This window comes from Parasteatoda tepidariorum, chromosome 6, assembly GCF_043381705.1.
Source record: "Parasteatoda tepidariorum isolate YZ-2023 chromosome 6, CAS_Ptep_4.0, whole genome shotgun sequence".
In the NCBI taxonomy this organism is placed as follows: domain Eukaryota; kingdom Metazoa; phylum Arthropoda; class Arachnida; order Araneae; family Theridiidae; genus Parasteatoda; species Parasteatoda tepidariorum.
In genome coordinates, this window is record NC_092209.1 from 4,350,010 (window position 1) to 4,375,479 (window position 25,470).

At 29.6% G+C, this 25,470-nt stretch overlaps 1 protein-coding gene across 2 annotated transcripts; it reads left to right on the top strand.

The window, feature by feature from the left end:
• Window positions 1-684: 684 nt before the first annotated feature.
• LOC107456186 (protein-L-isoaspartate O-methyltransferase domain-containing protein 2) lies at window positions 685-24,424 on the top strand. Of its 2 annotated transcripts, none has more exons than XM_016073973.4 (5): window positions 685-1,009; window positions 3,284-3,603; window positions 5,011-5,285; window positions 7,139-7,265; window positions 23,177-24,424. In XM_016073973.4, the coding sequence occupies exons 1-5, from the start codon at window positions 990-992 to the stop codon at window positions 24,256-24,258; spliced, it is 1,824 nt and encodes a 607-aa protein (XP_015929459.3). In that variant the 5' UTR covers window positions 685-989; the 3' UTR covers window positions 24,259-24,424. The 2 variants fall into 2 exon arrangements, with proteins under 2 accessions (XP_015929459.3, XP_021000939.2); XM_021145280.3 differs by lacking the exon at window positions 23,177-24,424 and adding an exon at window positions 14,558-17,150 and having other exon boundaries at window positions 727-1,009.
• Window positions 24,425-25,470: the final 1,046 nt, after the last annotated feature.

Sequence of the window (25,470 nt, forward strand, 5' to 3'; positions counted from 1 at the left end):
ATTGAGTTCTATCACGTGCTTGTGCCCGGCGTGCTAACATTACTGAAATTAGGCTTATTTTATTATCAAGTAAAATTGATTTTCGAATCAGACTTCATTGGATACCTGAAGTCAAATACATCACATGCACGTGTGTGCGTGTCTGCATCAAACCTGATTGACTGCTAAATCGTAACATAAAGAACCCACGCATGACGCCGCTAAAAGATATCCAATAGCACAAAACCGCACACATTATACCTGTATTGATTGTTATCACTGACTGATAATGAAATTATATATTTAGTTCAAACAGTTAATACTTTTGAGAACGTTATTTTAAAAGTGTACTTTACATCTTTTTATTTGCAATGAAAGTAATGAATAGAAAACGTCTTTAACTTTTTAATATACAATAAATGCTTTCTCTTGTCCTGAGTAGATCATTTAGTTTCCTTATAAGGGTACCAAGGATGATTCCTTTTAACATTTCACAATGAATTTGTTAAATTATATGAAACATTCAATTTTTAATAAAGGCTCTGAACTTCTCCCGCTACACTATAATGCCAGTTCATAGCAGAGGAGAACGGAATTGAAAATCGCCAATAGCATCAAAAATACACATTTCTAGTAAACCCACAATAAAGAATGAGCGATAGCGATGTGAACAATGACAAAATTAACCAATGAGAATTACGTACTGAAATATCAGTATCGGTTGCCAAGATCTTATCAAGCAACAGCATTTTGAAACTAAAGATTACAAGTAAATACATGAAAGTTAATTTAAAATATCAAAATATTCATCATCATCAACATTTCTTATTATTATTCGTTAATTCCAGCTCTGATATTAGAATTATGTAATGGCTTATATGACTTATAACAAATTTCTGTATTTCGTATATTCTATTCACTACTAGAAAAGACCATATATTATCCATCATTTCACTAGCTACTGAGAAAAGTTATTTAATTTTTTGTTGGTTAGTGAAAACAAGGACTTGATGGCGAGATCTCTTTCACAGTAAGAACTACTAAGTTGAAACTACATTTTATACAGAACGACTTTAGATTTGAAGAACATAGCTCCATTAATTAATATCAAGTCAATAAATTTTTTCTTAACAATATTTTGTGATCTTACTTGAAAGACGATATTTCCTTTGCATTGTATTATCGATTCAATTTAAAGCGTCATTTGTACAATCAATAAAAAATAGAATAAAGAAAGAAATTTGCACAATCTAACTTGACTATTATTCCAGTTTTTAATAGTCTAATAGTTTTCATAATGACAATTTTTGTAAAAAACTTCTTAAGCTTATGCCATATTATATGAAAACATAAGCCTCGTTTAATAGAGTGCTGCGATGGAATATTCAGTGCTTTTAAAATTGTATTAGAATAAGATGACTCAATTTTAATGACTATCCCACATATAATATTATAAGTATTTTTCACACTATCTGTAAGTTTTTCAGAATATTAAGTTAGCCATAAAATATGTTAATGGATGTTTGAAATGAGTTTAAATTTTGAAACTAAGCAATTTTGAGAATTAGTAATTTTGCTTTCCCTTAAAATGAGCTTTCCTAGCATTATTGTTTAGTAAACAATGTCAGATAAAATCCCTCTTGTTATGTAGTTCTGCATCTAAAGAATGCTTCTTGTACAAAATGTTCTAGTTTAGTGTTTATCTTGATAAAATTATGCAATTTTTTTAACAATTAAGGACTTATCTAGAGATTAACTTAATATCTATTATCTACTTCTGCAACTAATTACCTACTAGCTTATGACTGACAAGACTTTCAGGTTCAGTATTGGCTACATAATCTATACAAATTCTTTATCTACCAAAATTTTAAAAATCTTCTAGTAATATATTTGAAATTCAGATAAAGGAAATTAAATTAATGCAGTTTTTATCTAATATAAACATGGATCTTTGTGAGAAAAAAAATCTTTTAGGTTTAATTTTTAATATAAAAGAGAACAATTTTAGTTTAAAGGAATATTTGAGTAGCAAAATAATCAATTAATAATAAATAAAAATTTACTTAGTTTGAAGAAATTATGTGAAATATATATTTCATAATAATTTTTATACATATAAAATCTCATTCCATTCATATTACCTACAAGTATAATAAAAAAATTTCGCGGTGAAATATCTATATTTTTCTTGTTCAACTTTTATCTTTCAAAACTAACACATATAAGGTTTTTACTATATATTAATTTTATTCTTATCAATGTTTTTTTTTCTATCATTCATACACCCAATAAAGAATCGTTCACTCACTTAATTTGAACTCAACTCAGTTTATAGTTCCTATCATAGTGATTCAGAATGGGTTATCCCAATTTAGGAATGTGAATTAACTTAAATAACCAATTTAACTTGAAATCCATTTTAGCTTAAATTACCAATTTAAGAATTTTAAACTCACACCAATTTTTAAACATAATTTTGAAATCTATGATTCATGTTTCACGATAGATAATGTTTCAGAATCCAGGTTTTTTTTCTGGGGAAGGGAGGTTAAGATACAACTCTTGGATTTAATTTTTTTCTTAAAATTAGAACAATTTTAATTGAAAAATAAAAAAGAAATATTTTCTACACAAGTTCCATGTCTTGTAATTCACCAATTGTTTGTCCTGTATTTGTGTCTTACCGACTACAAATACAAAAAATTATATTTCTGATTGAAATGCCTATATTTTGTTTATCTTTAACCCATGTAGAGTTTTTATCAATTTAATATTACTATAATAATAATACTATGTATTAATTTAATATTTTTGGTCTATCAATGGTTTTTCTTTAGCACACTCATAGTTCTTATCATTCACTCACTCATAGCGATTCAAAATTGGTTATCCTCCCAATTTAGAAACATGAATTTATATCCTAGCAATTTAAGAAATTTAAACTCAAACCAATTTTTAAACATAATTTTAAAATCTATAATTTGTTATGAGCAATGTTTGAAAATCGAAGGGTTTTGTTTGGAAAGAGGGATGAGATATTACCCCCGTAAGAATAACAACTCTTGTGATTAATTTTTACTTCAAACCAGAGCAGTTTTAGTTGAGTAAAAAGAATACTTTCTACAAAAGTTCCATAATTGTTTTTCAGAATATTTAATTAAATCCAAAACATTTATTTTTAATACTGACCCTAACTAGTTGATAAAAAAATTCTATTTTTAAAATTTTCATTCGCTATGTATTTTATGCCACTTTCTTTTTAAATATTGTAGCTATCATCTTATACAATTTATGCACACAGGTTGTTTTATGCTCTTGGAGGCTCTGTCAGTCCAGGTAAGAGCAATGATGAGCTGATTGACCATCTTATTGATGCAGAATTTATCAGGACACCGGCCATACAGCGTGTATTCCGTTCTGTGGATCGAGGTAATTATTACCACCCTAGCCACCGACAAAATGCTTACAAGGATATAGCCTGGAGAATGGGAAATTTGCATTTATCAGCCCCCTGTGTTTATTCTGTGGTAATGGAAACTTTGAAATTGAAACCTGGCCTCTCATTTTTAAATCTTGGAAGTGGTAGTGGATATCTAAGCACAATGGCTGGTTTACTCTTAGGTTAGTATTGGTTGATTTTGTTAATTGATTTATTTACTGCTACTTTTTAAAAAGCATTGTTCAAAGTTCCTCATAGGAATAAAAAAGGGCAGGGTGTTCCTTCACTGAAAAAGGTATTTTTAGTTAAAGGACACTTACTTAACACCAGGGTTGGAGTTTTTGCCGGCAAAAACTGGTAAAAACCGGCAAAAACTGGTAAAAACCAAATTATCTAAATTGCTGATTAAATATTATTACAAAATACTTGAAACAAATTTAAATCAATCATAAGGAATAATAATTTTGATACATTACATGAAAGAATTATTTTTAACATATTAATAATTAATATAAAGACAATAATTTTTAAAACATTAAAGTTTTTGACCTCTTTTCATTTTAGAATCCTTAAATAAATGTTTTTTTACAAATAAATAAATATTATTATTTGTATAATATTATTATTATTGTATTATAAAAAATTATTATTTGTACAATAAGCTTGATAGATATTTTATGCTTTAAATTATAGTTATATTAATTTAAAACAAGTTCATTTCACTGGAAAAAGAGAATAATTGCAAATTTTCCAATCAATAATGCTTTAAACTACTAAAATCATATATTATTACATTATGATTTAATTATGGAATAATAATTTTGTTAATTTTTTTGTAATTATTTATATTTATACTATATATTTCAATTTTAGGAATAATTTCGTACCAAAAACATGTTTTTGTCCTCTCATCTTGGAAATATAGGTTTTTGCCACTTTTTGCCAAATTGCTTGGCAAAAACCTGTTTTTGCCAGGACGGTTTTTACCGGTATTTACCATGGTTTTTTCCACCTGCGGCAAAATCTTGCCAACCCTGCTTAACACTGTAAAAAAATTTAATATTATGTAATAAGCCGACAGGACTTTGCATCAAAAAGGTTCTGGGCTCCAAATCCCGAGCAAGGCATGGATATTCTTGGAGAATTTTAGGAATTACTCCATGAATTTTAGGAGAAATTTTTAAGAGTTTGATTTTCTGTGAATGGACTTTTTTTAACCATTAGAATGATATGAAGAAGACATAAAATGATTATAAATTAATTTCTTTTCTTAAAGTTATAAACTGCAATGAAATAGAAAAATAATTGTGATAACAATAAAATAAAAGAAATAGATAAATAATTGGTTTTTGATGTGCTTCCAACAGCAACTTTGTCAAGGAAATTTTATGTTAGTCAAAATATTTTGGTTATAAAACATCCTCTCGGTACTTTAATTTCATCCACTTAGGTAGGAAGAGACCTATTTTTTCCAGGTTGGTTTGTTCCACAGTGGAAGAAACTTGCCATCCTTGCTCATTTGTGAATAGAATTTTGTGCACATAGTAAAATTTGACATCTCTTAATTCATATTCTTTGTTGTCCCTTAGGTCAGTATGGTATAAATCATGGGATTGAATTTCATGAAGATATTGTTGAGTATGCATATGAAAGACTAGATGAGTTTCTGAAGAACTCAAAAGTTGTGGATGAACATGATTTTTGTGAACCAGTTTTTACTTGTGGCAACTGTTTAACTTTAGATGCTAACGTTCAACAGTATGATAGAGTTTATTGTGGTGCTGCATGTCCTGAAGAATATGAAGCATATATAAAAAATCTAGTTAAAATAAATGGAATATTAATTATGCCATTAAATGATAAGGTAAATATATCATTTTAATCATTCTCTGGTTGTTAACTTTAAAGCATAGAAAGATACAGAAAAAAAAATTCTCGTTTGAATTAAAGATATTTCAAAAAGTTTTTTTTTTTGTATTAAATTAGTTTATCGTAACGAGTTTATTAAAATAGTACTACATTTTGTGTTTACATAAATATGTTTAAATTTTAAAAAAATTAATTTTCAAATTCAAAATGTAGTGTAAATTCTTAATAAGTAGAGAATTAATTATTTCCTAGATAAAGTCCTTTCTTAATGCATAATTCTGTTGTACAAGCTGTAAAATAATTTTTTTTTTTTAATTAAATTCTATTTTTAATATTGTGGGACAATTTAATTTTTTTTAAAGTTATTTAATCTTAATTTTGTAAAAATTTAAAAAACTACTTTGTTTATTATTGACGCAATTGTTGCTGAACAGATAATATTAATTCAATACTTTTATCTTTTCTACGTCAATTGGATTACAGACCCGCCTACACTCAGACTTATGACCTGGGTTTCATGCCTTTGCATCCTATCTCAAACACTCAGGCCATCATAATATTTCTTCGTATTTTTTCCTTCTGTGTTTACAATTCAATGGACCTGAGCAGCTTTGCATGCGGCACCATTTTTTAATATTTTAAATTTTCAAATTTTAAAAACTTCTATGTGAAATAATATAAATTCAGTTTTCAAATAATGCATTAAACATTTGAAAAATAAACTTAAAGAAAATAAAAGCAAAACAAATATCTACCTCCTTATCTATCTATTGATGTTTTAACTTTTTAAGATTGTATACAGAAAGACAAATGGAAGACAAAATGTTTGATAGACAAAACAAAGAATTTCAAAATAAGGAAAGAGTTATATTTGAAATCAGAGTTTTTAATTAGAACTGATTCAACACTTGTATCAAGTAAAAGCTTTTTTTTTTTTTTTTTTTTTTTTTTTTTTTTTTTTTTTTTTTTTTTTTTTTTTTTTTAGTTTGAATTTGACCACATAAATATGCTCATGCATTTTTTTTTTTTTTTTCCATTTTGGTGAATTACACATCCCAAAGGACAAGTCAAGACTTCTATTCTCATGATTTTTGGAGCATTTTACATACTATAGCGCATGAGACGAATCATTATTAAATGATCTTTCCATTTTTTTTAATAAACAACTAGAAACTTGAAAACTTTAAATTTCTTGACTCTCTGGTTTAGTGCATGTATACATTTTTGATATTTACATTTGGTTTAAAAAATAAGATAATTTCTAAGATCTAAGTCTTACTTGATGATAGGTGACTGCAAAAGCACACAGCAACAATTTGTTTGCCAGTGTTTTTATGAAAAATTTAAAGTTAAGAAATCTAAATGATTAAAAGCTAATTTTGTCATAGCCCAAAATGGAAATCTATTGCAAACAGTTATATTAACTCTTAATTTTATAGAACAAAAAGAAATTTGCTTACCATACCCCTTGCAATCATAACTTTTAGGTTTTAAAATATCACATAGTTATATTAGCTCTTAAGCAATTATATGCTGCACAAATAAATCAAAATCTTCGGAACTTTTTTTTTTAGTTAATAAAAAAATTAGGAATAAAATTATAAAATTCATTTATCCAGAGTAATTATTTTTTAACACAAAAAATATGTAAAGATAATTCTTTTATTTAGTAATCATCAAAACATTTGGTATTTTAAAGAAGGTAAAAAAAAAATTTAATGACAAAATACAAAATTTGAATGATATTGAATAGCAGATATTGAGCTATAAAGTTTAAAGTTGTTTATTTAAATGTTCAATTTCAAATGCTGTTATGTATCTGATTACTATATTAGTAATTTTTTGTAGCTGTTAAAAATTACAAGGGTGAATGAAACAAATTGGACTACTGTAAAGGTTTTATCAGTATCATTTGCTCCTCTTATTCTTCCTCCGTCTACAAAGAAAGGAGAAACTATAGACCATGCTAAACTTGGTATGTATTTGTTTATTTAATATTTAGGGAAAGACCAACTGCTTTTCCTAGTTGTCACTAGGACTGGGCAGTGTAAGAAATTTTATATCATAATGTATCGCCTGTTAGGCATCACAATTTAACATATGATCGGTCAGAAATCTTTAAATCAATCAAATAAACAAAAGGAATAAATCTGTAACAAAAGAAAATATTAATTCTAAAAAAATGCTTTTATAACAGTGATTACCAACTGGCGGTCCGCAAACTAAAATATATTAGTTGTTTTTGCGGACCATTTTCGTAAAAAATTTATATGGGTTTAAATATTTTTCTTCTGTTTAAATAATCTAAATTCTTCGTTTCTGTGAAATTTAACATACTAACAGTGCAAAAAAAATTATTTCTCAGGTTTTACATCCAGAAAATAGTTATTCAAATACAAAAATAATTGTGTATGTTTGTATTTTGTGAATATAATTTAGCAAATGAGTATCAGAACTTTTCTTAGAGAAATTCTCCCATTTAACTCTTTGAAATCACTTATTTTGGAGGAAATTATTTACATTTGTAAATTTTAAAACGCATAAAAGAGGGAATGAATATCATGTTTTATTAATTCCTTGAATTAAATATCGCATGAGCGGAAAAGGAAAGAAAAAAATATTTCAAATGCTCGAGAATTTTTTTGTTGCTCTAATTCCTAAAAGTCGGGGAAAAAACTTTTAAATTTATCATAAAATTAAATTTAAAATTTATTAGATTGAGTTCAGAATGAAAATGTAAGATAGCAGAAAATTCGCAGCGATCGCAAAGTAACAGTAGGTCTACTAAAAATAATTTACAAGAATCATTAAATCCCGACAGACAAAAAAAAAAAAAGTGACATAATAATGCACAACAAAGCAATCGCTAAGTAGCAAAACTCACACTGAAAATAATTTACAAGAAACTTTAAGTCCCAACGAAATAAAGTGAACATCGATCAGAAAATAACGTAAGTCCTGCTGAAAATAATCTCCAAGAAGCCTAAAATCCCAATAACAAAAATGCCGCATAAGGAAGCTAAGCATTGTATTCTATATTTCAACGCTGATCCTCGCACTAAACCAGGAGTTCTGATTCAATTCGCTTTTCGGTATTCAACATTACGAAACTAACGTCGTTTTCATAGCTAGACGCAATCAACATCTTCGCAGCTAGCTGAAATCAAAATAGTACATCAACACAGTGACAGCGTGAGTGTAACCAAGGATCCTCACATGTTATATCGTTAAACCACGAGCATTGTCTTATACCGGCGGCTTAAATCAGATTTCTGATGCATCGCCTAAAACGAAAGTCACCTGCTAATATATGCGTTACATCGATATTTTGCTATGCATCGATTTGTCGCCCAGTCCTAGTTGTCAACAACACAAACTTAAGTATTTACGTATAAATATATATGACTAACTTGGCTTTTAAGTTTCTTAATTGATAAATGCCAAAGGGATTGGTTTTTAACTATTTTTAATTCTTGACTGAATATTTTTTTATCAAATATATTTTGAATGTTAGTTCTTTAAATAGTCTTTCTATATTTAGTTTGCTTCTTTTTTTTAATTTCGAAAAAGAAATGTCTAAATTTTTAGCTTTGTCTTAACCACTTGCGGTTTAGTGAAAGGGCAAAATTATGAGAATGTTACTCCCCTATACACTATTTTTCTATCGAAGCGCATGGAAAAACCATTTTTGTAATGCGGAGAAGACTGCAGGTTAAAAAACGACTTTATATGTGTAGAACTGTCAGTGGGTTAAACAATGGATAAGTTCTGTGGCATAAACTCTGAAAATAGCTTCATAATTGCATCCTAATTCAACTTTTAAACGTTAACAATAGTTCGACTATTGACTTTTTGAATAATCCTGTTTAAGTTTTACAAATTGTATCATAATTTTTATTCAGGGATGAGTTATTTTTCTGCTTTTTGTTTTCTTTAAATTTAATAAAAAGAAAAATGATGCCTTTTAAAAATGATTCTGCTTTTCAGAATTATTGAACAATATAGGGGGTTTTTTTACGTTCTTTCCTACCTATGTAAACACGATTTAAAATTACATTCACTGGATTTAAAATCACAAATAATATTTGTTATTTAAAATAACACAGCACAATTTGTATTCACTCAATTTAAAATTACACATTGAGAATAATGATCGCGCTATTTAAACACCTTTACTTGGAATTTATATTCACACAACTTAAATATCTCACAGAAAGTTATTTCTATTCACACGATTTAATACTTCTCATTACGATTCATTTTCATATAATTTAAAAATCATACATATAAATTCGTATTCAAATTTTTAAAAAATATTGATATTTTGATGTTATAAACTTTTTTTTTTTCAATACCTTAATAAGTAGCATATACATATGGTTATATGTTACTTACATACTTTTTTTGCTTAAATATCAATTTTTTTTTTTGTGTGTGTGTTATGTGTTTTGGGCATAATATTTTTAGATTTTTTACCAAACTCATGCCTGTTACTTAATTATTAATTCTTTTTTCAATATTTTGTTTAATTCTGTAAAAAAATAATAAAGTAACAGAACAGATCAAAATGTAAACAAATTAAAATATTTGATTTATTGTTGTCAAGAACTTATAGAACATTCCAACTGAATCTGTCTGAATTGCACTAATCAGTTCTTAATTTCCCAGTGCCTATTTGTATAAATTTTTATTCCAATAAAAAGCTGCAGTAAAATTACGTAACGTCCACGACTAAAAAACATTTTCGATTATAAATGAAAGTTGTTTATTGAAACACTTTATTTAACAATCATTAAGAGAAAAAGTTAATATCTTCAATCCAAGGCTCAAAATTATTGGAAATGTATCATAATTAACAACTGTAAAACAGGCTAAAATAAATAAATATCGCAAAATTAAATTCGCAGATTTTTTTTTAAATAGATTCTTGAATTGATAAAATAAAGCCGTATACCTTAATGCCAAGTTTACAAACTATTACAATAAAGAACGACACTATTATCTGAATTCATCTTGAAAAACCTTTTATTTTATTTCATATACAATAATTTCCTTTTAAAATTCTGCTATACTTGTAAATTCATCAATATATTTTCAGTGTTAAAATGAAATGTTTTAAAATTAAGATTGGGTAGATTTTTCATTGCCATCTTGATTTTTTGCGAAAAGAAGGAAGTATAAAAAAAATTATGTTATAATTTCACTTAGTTCTTTATGTGCATTCTGAAAAATTTTAACGAATTTATAATATTTCTAAAAATGCCATTTCACAAATACTGTAATTTATTATGAATAAAGTAGTAATGTAGTTGATTTATTTAAGATTTTTAATACTAAGAGAAATTTTAAATCTATGAAAGTCAATTAAAAAAAACTTTGAAAACCTCATATTACAATGCATTTTAAATGATTATTTCTCTTTTAAAGAAAATATTATTTAATTCAAATGAGTTTTTATTGGGGGAAGAAAAGAAAAAACATCAGTTGGATTAAATCAATGAACCCTGGCTTAAACCCTAGTGTTCATAAAAAAAATATCAATGTCATCTATCCTCCCCCCCCCCACACCCATGACTGTAATAACTCAAAAAGGCTTACTTTGATGTTAAATAATAGATTTTTTAAAAAAGAAAACCACCAATATTAGCAACAAAAAAAATTTTTAAAGTATTTCCTAAATTAATATTTCATTCTAAAATTATTAAAATATCAAAGTAGTACCGTTACTGTGTGATCTGAAATTCAAAACTACCTGAAAGTCGCACTTCCCAAGTTTTTCCTAGACCTCCTCAGTTTCTAGTTATCTCAAATTCACTGAATATTATATATTTTTCTTCCTGAACTGTTGTATATACCTGTACCTGTTATATTACCTGGAAGAATAATGTAAGTATTTCTTTTTCACTGTTATATTCTAATTTTTATAAAATACCTATGATGCCAATGACCTTTCTTGGTAAGTTCTAAATGCAAACTATTGCTAAGAAAAAAATTTTTCCCTATGAAAATTTAAATTTCCAGCTTTTATCGTTAAAAAAAATAAAAGAAACACTCCAAAAAGTTTTTTAAAAAAGTGCTAATTTTGTAAGGTACATTTGCAAAATACTGGGTACATAAGACCTCTGGTTGATGTGCCTTGCTCCTTGGAGCTGCCCAGCCTCCAAGTCTAAGATGCATTTAGCGTTGAATTTTTTTTTCTAGTTCTCATTCATTAAAGATATAACTCTAAGGAAATTATGTTTCAAATGTCTTAATTGCAAAATTTGTTTAAAAATTTAAGTTTTTTTATTCCAATTTTACAAAACTTAGATTCTTTTTTCAGAAAAATGTCTTTATTAGATTTTAGATTGATATTTAAGTTGTGTATAATTTTATATATATTATTTAGAAATTAAAAACTTATATTAGATGTTTGAATGTTTTTAACTGCCTTATTCTCCTATTACTTAGGTTTTATTTATTTATTTATTTTTACAAAACTTTGCTTTTGAAACTAGATTAGTGTCATTAAAAGTAAATTTTTTTATACAATTTTTATTGAGTTTTGAAATTCATAAAGTTAATTTAATTAAGTTAAGAACTTTAGTCCATGGCAATAAATAATAATGCCCTTTCTAAAGTTAAAATTTCTCATAGTTTGGCATCTTTTGATCCAGGATGTCCGTGGCTGTGTAAAAAATATTTATCTGGATAGAAACTTTTCTATGAGAGTTTTATAACTTTTTTATTTTTGCATTTCTTATGGTTTCCAACATTATTCTCCAGTACAAAGATAAATCAACTTTCTTTGGTTGTTTGTATTACTATTCACGCTGAGTTATCAGAACTGATCTACCCTACTTTTATTCATAAATTTTAGATTTTAAAGATAATATAGCATAAAATTAATCATTCTGGTGAATTGTATTAATTTTAATTTAGCTTTTTTCCCCTTAAATATCTGTAAATTTATTTGTAAATACCAATATAAATCCTTTTGAGAAATGTATATTTTGTTATTTTAAAATGCATGATAAAAGCATTTAACTTTATTGCTTATGCATGGGAAGTTAAATTAGTAAGTATACTGAATGTCATGACAATTCTCTGCAATTTTTTAATCAAATTTAATTTTTTTAAAAATTACCCAAGCCCATGCAACTGTGTATCCAGTAAAAAATTATATCATACCTACTACCTATACATTTCATAGCCCAAAAAATCATTTGCAATTTAAAGTTGAAATTATTGCATGAAATAATTTTTTTCTGACTCATGAATAATTATTAATTTACTTCTTATCAATAAATTCTTCCTAGTCATTTATTTTTAAACATTTGAGAGGCCAATATTTTTTATTATTTTTTAAACTAAAATTTGATGAGAAATTGTTTAGGGGCTTTTGCCATCAATAAAATCTATATATTATGAGTTACATACGAAACTCAGAATAACAAATACAAACATAATTTGAATGTGAATAATCCAATTAGTTTCGCGTCAAGCTTTCTCTTAAATTTCTTTGATATGTAGTTAAAGAAAAGCATTTTCTTAAACAAACATATCTATCAGAAGGTTTACTTTCTATCGACAAACATGGGTCCTATGGTAATCAACTGATACCTTCATTTTTTTTCTATATAATTCCTAAGTGCTGCCTTTAAAAATGAGAAGGGAAAAAATATTTAAATTTACGATGAAATTGGCACACATTAGTCGCGTTAAACAGTGATAAATTAAATGCACGATTCATAACTTACCAGTTGTAATATCGTAATAAATGTATCAAGATTTTAAAGACCACATGAAAATTGGTAGCTCTAATTGTCAAAAAAACATTGAAACATCATTTGGATTTGCTATGAAATCAGCAAAAATAAAGTTAGTCAAAATGTGATTACTCAAATTCGAATTTAGCACATTGCTATATCGTATTAAAAATATTGGGTTTTTAAAACCATGCAGAATTTCTTACAATAACAGCTGAAAAAGTGATCGGGAAGCAACAGAAATGTACAATAAAATCTGTGCAATTCAAAATTTTGGATATATTTTATTTCATTTATTTATTAATATTTTTTTTTTTTTTTTTTTAAATTTATTGTGTTCAGAAGCTCTCTCAGGCCGCACATTAACAGTCAGTGGACTATATGTGGCCTGCCGGCCACGAATGGTGTAACCCTACTCTAGGAAAAAAATTTATGGATACTAAGATTTTTATCGAATACTGGCTGAATACCCCTTGTTTGTACAGGGTGAAAAGAAAAGGAATCTCAAAATTAGTACTGAACAACACTATGAAAACATTCACCGAACTGCCGACCCTTATTCCAATGTAGCTAAAATAATTTTCAGTTTTTTTTATTTATTTATTTATTAATACTTGCTGCTCTTCCTGGTGGCTTTTTGTTATTAAATGAAGCAAAAAGCATTTTTTGCAGTTTTTCCCATCAGAATAGACAAAAGACTAAGTGAAGATACAGGACTGGGTCTAACTTTATACAGTTGACCATCCATTGCCTATTCCGGCTCTTGTGCCAATAAAATCTGTATGCTTTCATAAATCAAATGAAACATGTACACATTTTTTATCTCTTACTTGTAAAGATATTTTTTTTTTAAAAAAAAAAGCTTAGTTTAAAGTAAAATTAATGATTTATTATGCTAAATAGACTGTCTGGAAATCAGTCTTTACTCGCAAACTGCTTTGTAGCTGGGAGTGCCTCTTCTTACTAGGTAAGCAAAATGGCAATTGCCTTAAGTCATCTCACTCTTCTGTAATTGATTAACAACATTTGTATTACAGAACTGTTTGATATTTTCATTTAAACATTTTCTTCACATTTAAATTTCTATACTTAATTATATTGTACAGGATGGTTAATCTGATAGTACTTGAACATTCATAGCTCCAGTTCTACTGAACCAAACCAAATGAAACTTTAAACATGAATCGTGTTGGTGAGATTTCCATTGGACTAAACTAATTAGAATTTTTTTTTTTACTACTAAAACCAAATGTAAAGGGTGCATATTGTTGATTGTCAAGTCATTCACTAGTGCACTTGTATGTAAATGCGCAAAATATTCCATTAATCTCCGCTTTTTTTTATTATTATAATTCCAACACTGCCTATTTGCAATATTTAAAACTGCTTTTTCCTATGGAAACCTCAACTGCATATGTGACATAAATGTTTTATAAAACTGAAGCTACAGGTCAGTTTAATTTGAACCATCCTGTATTTATTAAATTAAACTTAACTAATAGTGTTTAACTTTTGGTAGGTGACATAACCCCTCCAAATCTTCAACAGATATGTCGATTCAACATCCGTTCTATGCTCCGACAAAATGTTGAAATAGAGCATCCAAAACTGAAACTTAATCTAATTAAAAATGAAAGTAGACCCAGAAGGCAAGTGCGACGCATCGTCATTCCATTTTTTGATGAAAGTGACTTGAGCAATAGCCAAAGTGATTCGGATTACGATTACGACTCTGACAGCCCCGAATACACCATCAGTGCTCGACTCCCCACCCGCATGTCAATATTCCTAGAAGATTTTCTAAGGCGTCATGCAGAACTTCAGTTACTCAGACAAATGGAAGAGGATCGACACTCCAGTAGCAGCGATTCAGACGCAGGAGCCGTAGAAAATTTTAAAGCGGCACCGAATACCTCAGATAGCCAGAGTCAGACTGAATTAACCATGGAAACGAATAAAACAGAGCAGCAATCCTCCGACACCGAACTCTTCTCGCTGGTAACTGTTTCGAATATTAAGCCACAGAATTCTAGCGGCGAGTCTGACAGCAATTTCAATCAGCCACCTAGTCAATCCACTCGAAGCAAGAGAAAAAATACTTTAAAGCGAAAACATGTCAGCTCTAATACCAGGCAGCATGGGGCAGGTGCCAGCACGACCGATTCACCCGAACCTAAGCGAAGAGCTAAGCGTACTGCTTCTACTGTTGTTTGGAAAAGAGTGGCAGAGTTGAAAAAAGAAAAGGAAAAAACAGAAGCCGATGAAGAGGACTCTGATTTCACTTACACTTATTTTCTTTTGCAAAAAATTGGAGCATTACCCCTTCCACCATTTCTTCTAAGATATCTTAATTACAGGAGAGAGAATATGTGAACTTAGTTGTATTACAATTATATAAAATGTTAAAATATTTCTATAGTTACTACAGAAAATTTTTATATTTTATTTTCTGGAATTATGTATTCAATATACTTGGCTGTATTTAATTCAATATTTTATTTATATAAGGCTGTGCCAACTCTTTTTTTTATTATTATTATTTAATTTTTTTTAAAACACCCAAGTTTTCTTGTTTGAAAAACCTCACATACAGGCATTTAAAATATATATATATATATATATATTGTAGTCACAATGTTACATGAGATCTTTTATAATAAAGAAATAAGGAGATCTTTTATGATAGCCAAATGGAAAGTGGATATGCATGATAGTGTCAAAATTACAGTAGCAGTAGCGGCGTTATCATTCAGGGTTAAGAAAGAAAGCAGGAAGAATATACTACAATTGCTTATAATTGATTAGTAAGTTTGCATGAGAGCATTTAAAACGAATGCAAAGTAGTGATAAAGGGCAACTGCTTCCAAAATGGAACAACGTGCTGTACTATGATTTTTGATGGCAGGTTATTTTAATCATACAGAGTGCTGCACATAAGTGACTAGTACTCTTCGATTACCTCACATCATCACTACGACCAATAAATTCCTTGGAAGTCATTGTGTTTGCTTGACCTCAGAAATGGTTTTTGCTGATCTGATATTTATGTTCCTCCATCGTACAAGCACCATTTGTCCTAGACAGTGCCCAACATAAACAACCACCATTTTAGCAATGAACGAACTTTAAAAATCATACATTGTTTAGTTTCTGATTGCTTCCATTTTAAATACAACTTTGCATTCATTTTAACTGCTCTTCGACAAACTGGTTAATTAGTTGTACACAATCTGTAATACAAGGCAAAATGAAGGGTCACCACTTTTTTCATTAAAAATGTACCACATTCTATTTTTTTTAATAAACCCTGCACTATTATGAATATTTTTTTTAATATTCTGAAAACTACTTTTCTTTCACACTTATTTCTAAAAAATATCCGGTGAACCTTTTAATGTTTACCACATTTTGACAATTGCTTTAAAAGGCATTCCTTCCATTATTGGTATTTTATTTTATTTTTGAGAAGAGAATCAAGTTTTAAAAAACGACCTCTGGCCAGTAATGGAATTTCTTAATTATATCCAATAACGCCTTTATAACCATGAATGCTTTTGCTACAGTATTTCTGATGCTGTCACACACGCACACAACTTTTCATTTTGTTATTAATGTTTTTAAAAAAAAAACCTAAACATTTATTTTATTTTAATACCAGGTACTTTCAATTTAACTGAAAATTAATCCATTTAGTGGCAGATTTTAATATTGATCATCATAACCTTTTTATGATCGTGTGATATCATTGTTAGATTTTTTTGAAGATACGTTTTTATGCTATTTCCTTCAGAGATAAATTTTAAGCATACACATCCTTTTCATTGTGCTATTTAATTACTATAAAATAAGCAATATCGGCAAACTTTTTTTCTTCCTTGAATTATATCCAATAATTGTATAAATCCCTTACAAAATTTAAAGTACATTGTAGAAAAATTTATACATGTATATTTGTATATATGAAAATAATGCAAAAATTTAGAAAAGTTTTGAGTTATGTAAACTTTGGTTTAAAACACTTTTATTTTTTCTTTGAAGTATATTTATATAATAGTTAAACAACAACATTGAATTATAATATGCTATCGAAATAAAATTTTAACAAGTCATAATGTTGTCTTCATTACAAATTTTTTCATTTAAAATAAACACAGGCGTGCAGTAGTTTTGTTGAACAAAATATTATGTTTGTTAAACCAATAGTTTTCTCTACTTTTACTTTTGTTAATGTATTAATTTTTTTTTTTTTTACACATACAGTTGCATGGGCTTAAAAAATGTGTTGTAAATTGTCATAATTTATATTTTATTATGAAACCAATTTAGAATTGGCAACCTGATTTCAGTATAACTAAAAATTGTGTAACAATTTTGGTCTAGCAAGTTTTTTAAAAATTTTATTTAAAAATCTGGTTTATTTAAATAGGACATTCTTTAGCTTATTCATAATCATATGTGATATCCTCCATCAGAAAGACTCCATACCGTTTTTAATGTGTGCAAACTCTTTAAAAGTGAACCAGTTTTCCGCATTAACTGAACTTTTACAGGGATGAGATTCTTCCGCGGATATCCGCTTTTTCTCAGATTTTTCCCGCTAATTTCCGCTGAATTTTTTTTTTTTTTTTCTGAAGTTAAAATATNTTTTTTTTTTTTTTTTTTTTTTTTTTTTTTTTTTTTTTTTTTTGCACAAGTTAAAATATTTTATGAGGATTTTCCGCGGAGCGAAATTATTGAAGCCCTCATTCCTCCCTCTGAAGTTTCTCTAAAAATCATTTCCTTGGGATAAAACTGGTTGACCTTTATACAGGGATGAGATTTTTTTCGCTTTTTGTCTCTCGAATTTCAGCCTTTTTATCAAAAACTCAGATTCTCTAAAAGTTTCGTTTTTTAAAAATCTAATATCGTGTTTTGCATTTTTAAAATCGCGATTTTATTATCAAACATCGATTTTCGTATTTACCTGATTTAAAAGTTGAACGTTGCGATTCTTATTCAGGCCATTTAAATATTGAACATTACGATTCTTATTTACGAGATTTAAAAAAACAATATCGCGATTTGTATTTACGAGCTTTTAAAACCCTATGTAGCTACGCGAGCTTAAAATCCAATGCCGTGATTCGTTTTTGCGGTTGTAATATCGCGCGATTTTAAAATTATGCATCTTGATCTAAAAATTACGCATCATGATTTGTATTTTCGCATTTTTTAAATTCGATGTAGAGTTTCATATTCACGTGATTTAAAAGCCTCATATCGGGATTTATAATCATATGGATTACAAGTTTAAACAAAAATTTGACAAAAAAAAAGTGCGATATATATATATATATACTTGGATTTCCTCTTTTTTACTTTCTGACTGCTCTCATCCCTGCTTTTATCATTAAAATATTCAAAAGAAATTTATCTTGCTTTAATATTCAAATACTTGATTAATTAATATTAGGTGGTTAATAAGGATTTAACATAAAAAATTAATCACTTAAAGGGTTAAACAGATTTCAAGCCATGTGTCTTTTCTATGAAATGACTATTGTGGTCTGATGAGACTATCTTTAAGAAACCATGTGTTAGCTTTCAGTTAAAAGAGACGACAGGTGAACTCTTGTGTGTTGCCATGTTACCTGCTTTAATCCTCACTCATTCTCTGTCTGAGTTTTTGAGAAAATGGCGAATGAACCGTAAAAAATTCTACTGAAAGAAAACTTCTTTATTTAAGATACTAATTTTTGAGTATACTGTGAATGACCCAAATTGGTGGTTGTGGTCTTCCACCAGTTAATGTTGACAATCACATAGTCGCTTTGGTAAATGACCCAATTATATAAGCTGGGTCTAGTTAAGTTCCACTGCCCAGTATACACTAAACTGATGTTTTTTAAGGTTTAGTGCCATTGCCCGGTATGCCCTACATCAATGTTCTTTTAAGGTCAAGTGCCACTGCCCGGTATGCATTTAACCGATACTCCGAACCCTGGTATTTCTCCTAATCTATCCTTAACAGATATTGAAATATCGAATAAATATAATAATATAAACGAATAAATTAATATCAAATCGGAAATAACAAATATTTCGGACATTCACCGAAGCGATTATGTGATTGTTGACATTCACCGGTGAAAGTGACATAGAAATTAACAATATTTCAGAGAAAACCGTAAAAACTCAATATGCCAATTAAAAGGTCATTTTAAGGCATTAACAGGCAATAATTCTCATAAATAAAATGATTCCTTTTAATGTGAATGGCGTCATGTTTTTAAACAAAGTAGGATCTCTAAATTTTCACGTTTGATTGACGTTCTGTTAAGTTGAGGATATTCTTACAAAGAATTCCCTTTCATAATCCCTGGATACAAATACCAACATTTCTGCTATGGGAAATTATAAATTCAACGTAATCTGTTAAATAATTGATTTTAATCAATAAAATGCCTTTTCATTTGAATTGGCTAAATTGTCGTAGAAACTCCAGCCTATGAAGGATTTTTTATTTTTATATATACATACAGGGTGTAAAAAAAAAAATAAGCAACTGTCAAATATCTCGAAAAATATGCATCAGATCAAAAAAGTGAAAATAGTCACATTCAATATTTTTAAAAGTTACAAAGCTCGATCTTTTAACTTTGAATTCTTAAATATGAACTCCTATTTATTATTGCAGATTCGGATTCTCCAGAAAAAAGTAACCTTGATTGCGTTGTAGGTTTATACATTTTGTTTCACATGTAACCGAGAAAAATTAAATAGGATACAAGCTGATTTCTTAATCAGCTTGTATCCTATTTAATTAACTTGTAACTTGGCTGTTTTAAGAAGATAAAAATAGCCAAGTTACAAAAAAAAAAATCGAATTTTTATTTTGAATCTGATGGGTCGTTACCCACCATTTTAAACAGTTCATACGCTTTTTAATTTTCCTGGTTATCTGAAGCAAAATGCATAAACCTTACTTTTTTTCCAGAGAATCCCAATCTGCAATAAAAAAAAATTTGAGGCTCATATTTAAGTTTTCGAGATTGTACCGATCCCGTGGGTGGGAATAAAAAGTCTAGTTTGACATCATTAGTTTTTTTTTTTTTTTAAATGCGTTTAGTTTCACTTTATGATCTGATATATATCTTGCTAGATATTTGACAATTTCCAAATTTTTTTTTTTTTACCTCCGTATATATATATATCAATGAACAAAAGAGAGATTAAAAGTTTTCTTGTGAAGTATCTATCAGTAGTCCAACTATTTTCAAAAGAATATACTCGTATATGGTAAAATGAAATTTTAAGGTTTTCCTTACTCCCCTGTATTTTGTACCTCTGGCACCAAGTATTAAGCTATTGGTCATGTCAAACCGTAGGCGAACGCGTAAAGATGCTGTGGGAAAAAGGACAAATTTCAGACCTAGCTCCAACTTAAACCTTCTGTTATATTTATTTTTAAACCTGTACGTAACTAGTTTTAACACAGAGAAATTTGTTGTGTGAAGAGGGAAAAATCAATTATCAGGTTTGATGATTATATATAAATTACAGCTATTGCATTTTCTCAAGATAATAAATTTTTATTTAATTAACTCACTGACCGTTCTGCACGTAAAAAGTCGCATTTGAACCTGCAGTCTTTTCCTCATATTATAACCGTCGTTGAACAGCCGAGCCAATTATGTGTTTAACACTACTAATGTTAAACTCCCTAGCTTTGTAGTTTTGAACCCCATCCGGAAGACAAGGCAACTCCTGGATCAAGTATGGTGAGAAATTTTGCCTTCGTGGAGGACTTATAGATGGAACTAACCCTCATTGAAAACCTCTTACACTTAGCCTAACGGCAAAGGGGCTCTAACCCATGGTTCGGATCGACCACAGTGCTGACGTAAAATATCCTCAATGGTTCATGGGTTAAAATCCCCTTGCCGTCTGGGTAAGCATGGAAGTGTTTTGTGGTTTCCTTTTACATACAACGCAAATGCGGATAAGATCCATCAAAAAAGTCCTGAACCGAGGTAAATTTCTCCCAATTTACTTAATTCAGGGACTCCCTAGTGTTTTGGATTTTGTTCAAAATTTCAAGGCTTTGCAGTTGAACACCAATAGTCGTTAACTCAAAAATTGGATCGACTGTTTAAAGACGGTTATAAAATGAATTAACCCATTGTGCTGCTTTAGTGCAGTGTAAATACAGTATTATTACTACTTCATTTTGTGACGTCACCTGCTAGCCGAGCTTATGGCAAAAATCTTAAATATTTACCTCGACTTTGTTCCAAACTGAAACACGTACTGGTTTTTGAAGAGACTTTGTCCCTCTCTCTACAAAGAAACAAGTGTGACACAAGTAAGTTATTGGACAGGTTAAACCTCTTTCCTGTCTTCAAAAAAAAATTGAAAGCAACAAACCTGGCTACTACAAAAAAAATGAAACTAAAGAGTAAAGTGCGGCTTTCAGGAGAACTCCAGACATCAGTCCCGTGTCGTAGCGGCGGATACCATGGTTACGAGGAATTCGAAATGCGCTCTCTCGACAGCCCCAGACTTTTAGTCTGGAGGAGTTCTAAAAGCTGCACAATAGGCTGCCCCCTTCCGCATTTTAAAAAAAAAAAAAAAAGAAACTTTGTTATGGATGGTGTTTTCAATAGAAATGTAAACAATAACAATCTCGAGCTCGGGACCTACTCTAGTTCCGGTTGAAAAGTTTGCAGCTGCTTACTACATGTTATTCTGATAGGCGATGTTTTCAATAAAAGAAATAAATTAGATAATTTCTGAGCTCAAATCTGCCGTCTTTCATAAGATATTAATGTTATTATGTAATTCTGGGGAGTTTGGAGAGAAAATGTGTTTTAGTTATTTTGTTATTTACTATTAAAAAAGGTGACATGGTTGCTAGATTTTGAATAACTCGCTTTTTTGGCAGTCTTGATTTGGCCTCTTTCCATTTGTTTATTACTGTTTGTTCGTGTTGCAAGCTGTGCACCATCTTACGTTAGTGTTGACACTTTTAGTATTGTAAACACAAGCATAGTAAACATAAGTAATCAAATGCATTGTTTGCAAGAATCTCAAAACACAATGATGCCAAATGGCTTTAAAATACAACTGGAGCAGTAACCCGGAAATTTAGGCAGTCCCGAGCTTGCAGCGTTCCCTAGTGTAGAAAACACCATCCATAGGATTGGAAAATATTAGACTGTTTTCCAAATAACTTGAGAGTTTAACGATTATAGTGATGACGGATTGCCACTGAAGTTAATAAAATTATTGAATTACTTTAACCAATGAATCGGGATTTTATAACTTCCTTTAAAACTGTATGTTTTTGTTACTTTACGTTGTATACAAACTGAAATCATGCTTTATGCAGCACAACGTCATTGGCTATATAACTCGTATTTAAACTATATTTCCTTTCTTTTTCGTACTTCGTAATGTTTGGAAACTGTGAAAACACGCCTAATGTAGCAGGTCGTAAGTAACCTAATTTTTTCCCCTCTATAAATCAATCGGGGAATATTATTACAGACTTGTTTAGTTCGCTATTTGCTGCACTTTTTACTTCCTGAAAGCATTGTATTTCTTAATTTTTGTGTTATTCTTTATTAATGTAAATGCTATTTTTTTTTTGTTGTTTTTTTTTTTCGATTACAAATAACGATTTAACTATAAAATTTCTGGTCTCAATGAGTTAGTCTAATCAGAGTCCGATTTATATTTATACGATTTGATTACAATTTCTCTTAGATTAAGTTATGGAATTATAATAGTGGAATCCCTCTCGATTTGTGTAACTGGTAGGCCTTTACTACCACGAGGTACAGTGCGCCAAAAAAAAAAACGAACCACACTGAATATAAATTTGACAAGCCGTGTTTACAGACAACGGAAAACTACTTTCAGACGCCTATTTTTAGTTCTCGTTTAAACGAAGTATGCATTCAGGAAAGGAAATGTTTGTTGACGGTAAGTTCGCACGATCTGAGGATGCCGTATCCAATTAAAAGATCACGCGAAAAATTGTAAGGAGAAAAGTTCGTTATCTTATACCATAAAATGAGTTATTACTTTTGAAACACCCTATATCTTCTAATAAGTGGAATTAAAAAAAAAAGTAACAAAAATTCATTTTTGACAGGTGATATTATCCCTCCCACGCTTCTTCAGCTATGCCGTTTTAAAGTTCGTGATCACCTAAGAAGCAATATAGAAACTGAACACCCGAAATTGGTAGACAATCTAAAGAAGCTGCCACCGAGGAAAAACTTGAAGCTGTTCATTATCGACTGCGGCACCGACTCAAATAACGATGAAAGCGATAGTGATGATGATGGTGGCGGTGAAAATCTGGATAGTTTCTCTCTGATGATGCGAAGCGTACACCGCACATCCTTTCTGTTGCGCAACTTCTCTTCTCAAGTCGATTACGCCAGTTCAACTGAGAACTCTGAAGTGGGCGGCGGCAGGGAAGAAGAAGAGGAGGAAGACGAAGTTTTGAAATTCGCAAGTTTGACGACAGTTCGAGATGCAGTTGAGGAAGAAGTTGACAGCAGCGAAGAAGAGAAGGAATCAGAGGAGACGACGGAAGGTAAATGTTTGCCAGTAGTTCAAGACCATCAGGCAAAAGAAGTAGTCGATAACTTGTCAGAAAATGAGAAGACGAAACGTGACGCTGAGCCTAGTGGAGTTGGATCAGCCAGAGTTAAAAGAGCAACAATAAGTCAAAATAAAATGACCAGCACTTCGTCTAAAGATGAGGAAGGAGTAAAAAATTGCTCTAAAACTGGAAGACGATCGAAAAATGTATCTAAAACGAGTACTAGCTCCACAAAGGTTGAAAAAGGAGCGACAGTCGGCCAAGATTTTGCAGGTAGTTCGCCTAAATTCAAAAATACTAGTGCTCCGAGCTCATCTCTCGATTTGAGTTTGCCGCCTAGTCGATCTACTAGAAGCAAGACAAATGCTTTGAAGCGAGAGCTTTTGAGTTTGGATGATGGGCCTAGCACAAGTGCTGGCTGTAGTTCACTTCCACCAAAAAAGAAAAGAAAAAAATCAAAACCAACCACCCAGGAGACATTCAGTCGTGGTGTTAAACTAGATTCAAATAACAAAATTTTGGAAGAGTTCAGCCATACTTATTACCTCACTCAAAGAATAGCTGCGTTGCCACTTCCACCATACTTGAAGAAGTATATGAATTATGAAAGAGAAAACTTCTGATAAATCGTTCGCTGTAAACAGGACAAACAGATTCCGTTTAATTACCCATTATCTACGTTTCCCCCCACTTCTTTTGAATTAATCTGAATCTATTTTTCTTTTTGAAATTCGCCCCATCCATTGTTTATTATTCAGTTATGTTTTAATAAACGTAATTCAAAAAATCTGTCTTTTGTGAATATTTTTCTTGGTGCAATTTTTAAAAAAATGTTCCGTTTACAATCCAGTGTGAAATGTTTATCAAACTAGAAGCTACTTATTGACAAAAAAAAATTCACACATTTTTACAAGAAATTTCTTAAAAATAAGTAGTTTTATTTTCTTGCTGGAAAAAGTAATGTGTGATACAAAGTAATTGGCACAAATAACTATAAGCTGCCTTGGTTAGCTTTCAAAATTATCTTGTGCAATAAGTGAACTTCAATGACAACCAAAGCCGAATGCACAACACAACTGTATTTAAATACTCTAATTCTTCTACCTTCGCCTCAATTCTATCATCCTAATTATTTTTAAATAAATTATTTATAAAAATTTTTCATCGTCTAAATGTTGCACGCATGGGAGAACTGAGGTTTTAACTTTTTTTAGAGATGTCATCGATATTGTCAAAGTTTTTTATATATTAAATGTTAGTTAAAAATAAATCTGTTCGGCGGCCATTTAATCACACAAACCACAGTAAATATGAGTTCAGGACATATCAACATGGACAGAAGCAGCAGTATTAAAATTATTTCCATAAAAATAGAAAACTCATTCCAGTACTTGCTGTACTACTTTCTCATGATCCTCGAGCCATAACTTGAGTACTGACTGAGTACCGTAAAATGTATTTACAGTAAAACCTCTCGGTAGCGACCGCTCTCCGTTCCACTGTAGTGCAAATATGCCAACTTGCTCCGGACAACAAACATATATTTTAGAGTGGTAGTTTATAAATTGTGATTCTTGGTTTAATAAATTCAATTTAGTAGGTTTTTATTCACCACTATTTCTAAATAATTAGTAGGCTTACATAATTCACCACTTCATACCTGCCAACTCTTCCGGATTTTCCGGAAGATTTTATTTTCATATTTAAAGTGGTAGCAATACTCAGGTTATTCCAATTAACTTTTTGAATTATAATGATAATTATAAATGAGTTTGACCACCACTACATATAAATAATTACAATAAATATATGAAAGCATAATAATCCTTGCCCAA

Excerpts from the sequence above, each read along its gene's own strand:
- LOC107456186 (XM_016073973.4), top strand. The coding sequence starts at position 990 with ATGGCGAGATCTCTTTCACA. Across the intron at positions 5,286-7,138 it reads TTATGCCATTAAATGATAAG|CTGTTAAAAATTACAAGGGT; the intron begins GTAAATATATCA and ends AATTTTTTGTAG. Across the intron at positions 7,266-23,176 it reads TATAGACCATGCTAAACTTG|GTGATATTATCCCTCCCACG; the intron begins GTATGTATTTGT and ends CATTTTTGACAG.